General features: G+C 50.1%; 1 protein-coding gene across 1 annotated transcript in view; it reads right to left on the bottom strand.

The window, feature by feature from the left end:
* The window catches only part of LOC104705908, a 3,364-nt gene extending 2,802 nt beyond the window's left edge, over positions 1-562 (bottom strand). The window contains exon 1 of the mRNA XM_010422004.1: positions 254-562. Coding sequence (XP_010420306.1) covers positions 254-496 — 243 coding nt within the window. The 5' untranslated portion in view covers positions 497-562. The remainder of the gene's footprint in view (positions 1-253) is intronic.

A 568-nucleotide genomic window follows, 5' to 3' on the forward strand; every position in this document is an offset into this window, starting at 1 on the left:
GCGTGCTTGTTGTTGAGAAGCTTACAATAGTCTTCAACAACTTAGCAGCGTTGATTTTGAGTTCTGCAGTGGAATCCACGACCATTTCCCACAAAATCCCGAATATCATGTTATGGTGTTCCGGAAATGTGCTGTAAGAGGTGGTCTACAATAGTAAGAATAAGAAGTTCCAGGAAAACATAATAAACAGTGGAAGCTTTAGAGCACGCACCAAAGGAAGCGAACTGCATCCAANGCCCCTAGCAGCTCGGTGGTTCCCCCTCTTATTTTTCCCGGAGTTTCCATCAGATTCCGGCGAATCCTCAAGGATCTGACGGAGATTGCGTCTGCGACTGTCGGAGCTCTTTTCGAACAGCATCCGCAGGGTTTTGCGTCGCCGGAGATTAAATACAGGGCTCTTCGTCGGACTCATCGCGGGGTTCCCGGCGGCAGAGGATGCCTCTAAGCTGCGATGTGCGGCGAAAAGCTTGAATTTTTGTAGGCGGGAGAGTGACATGCTGAGATCCAACGGTGGATCGAGTCGAGACGATCACGAGTTCGCCGTCCGATCGCGAATCTTCTTCCTCTT

Source organism: Camelina sativa, chromosome 8 (genome assembly GCF_000633955.1).
Source record: "Camelina sativa cultivar DH55 chromosome 8, Cs, whole genome shotgun sequence".
Taxonomy (NCBI): Eukaryota; Viridiplantae; Streptophyta; class Magnoliopsida; order Brassicales; family Brassicaceae; genus Camelina; species Camelina sativa.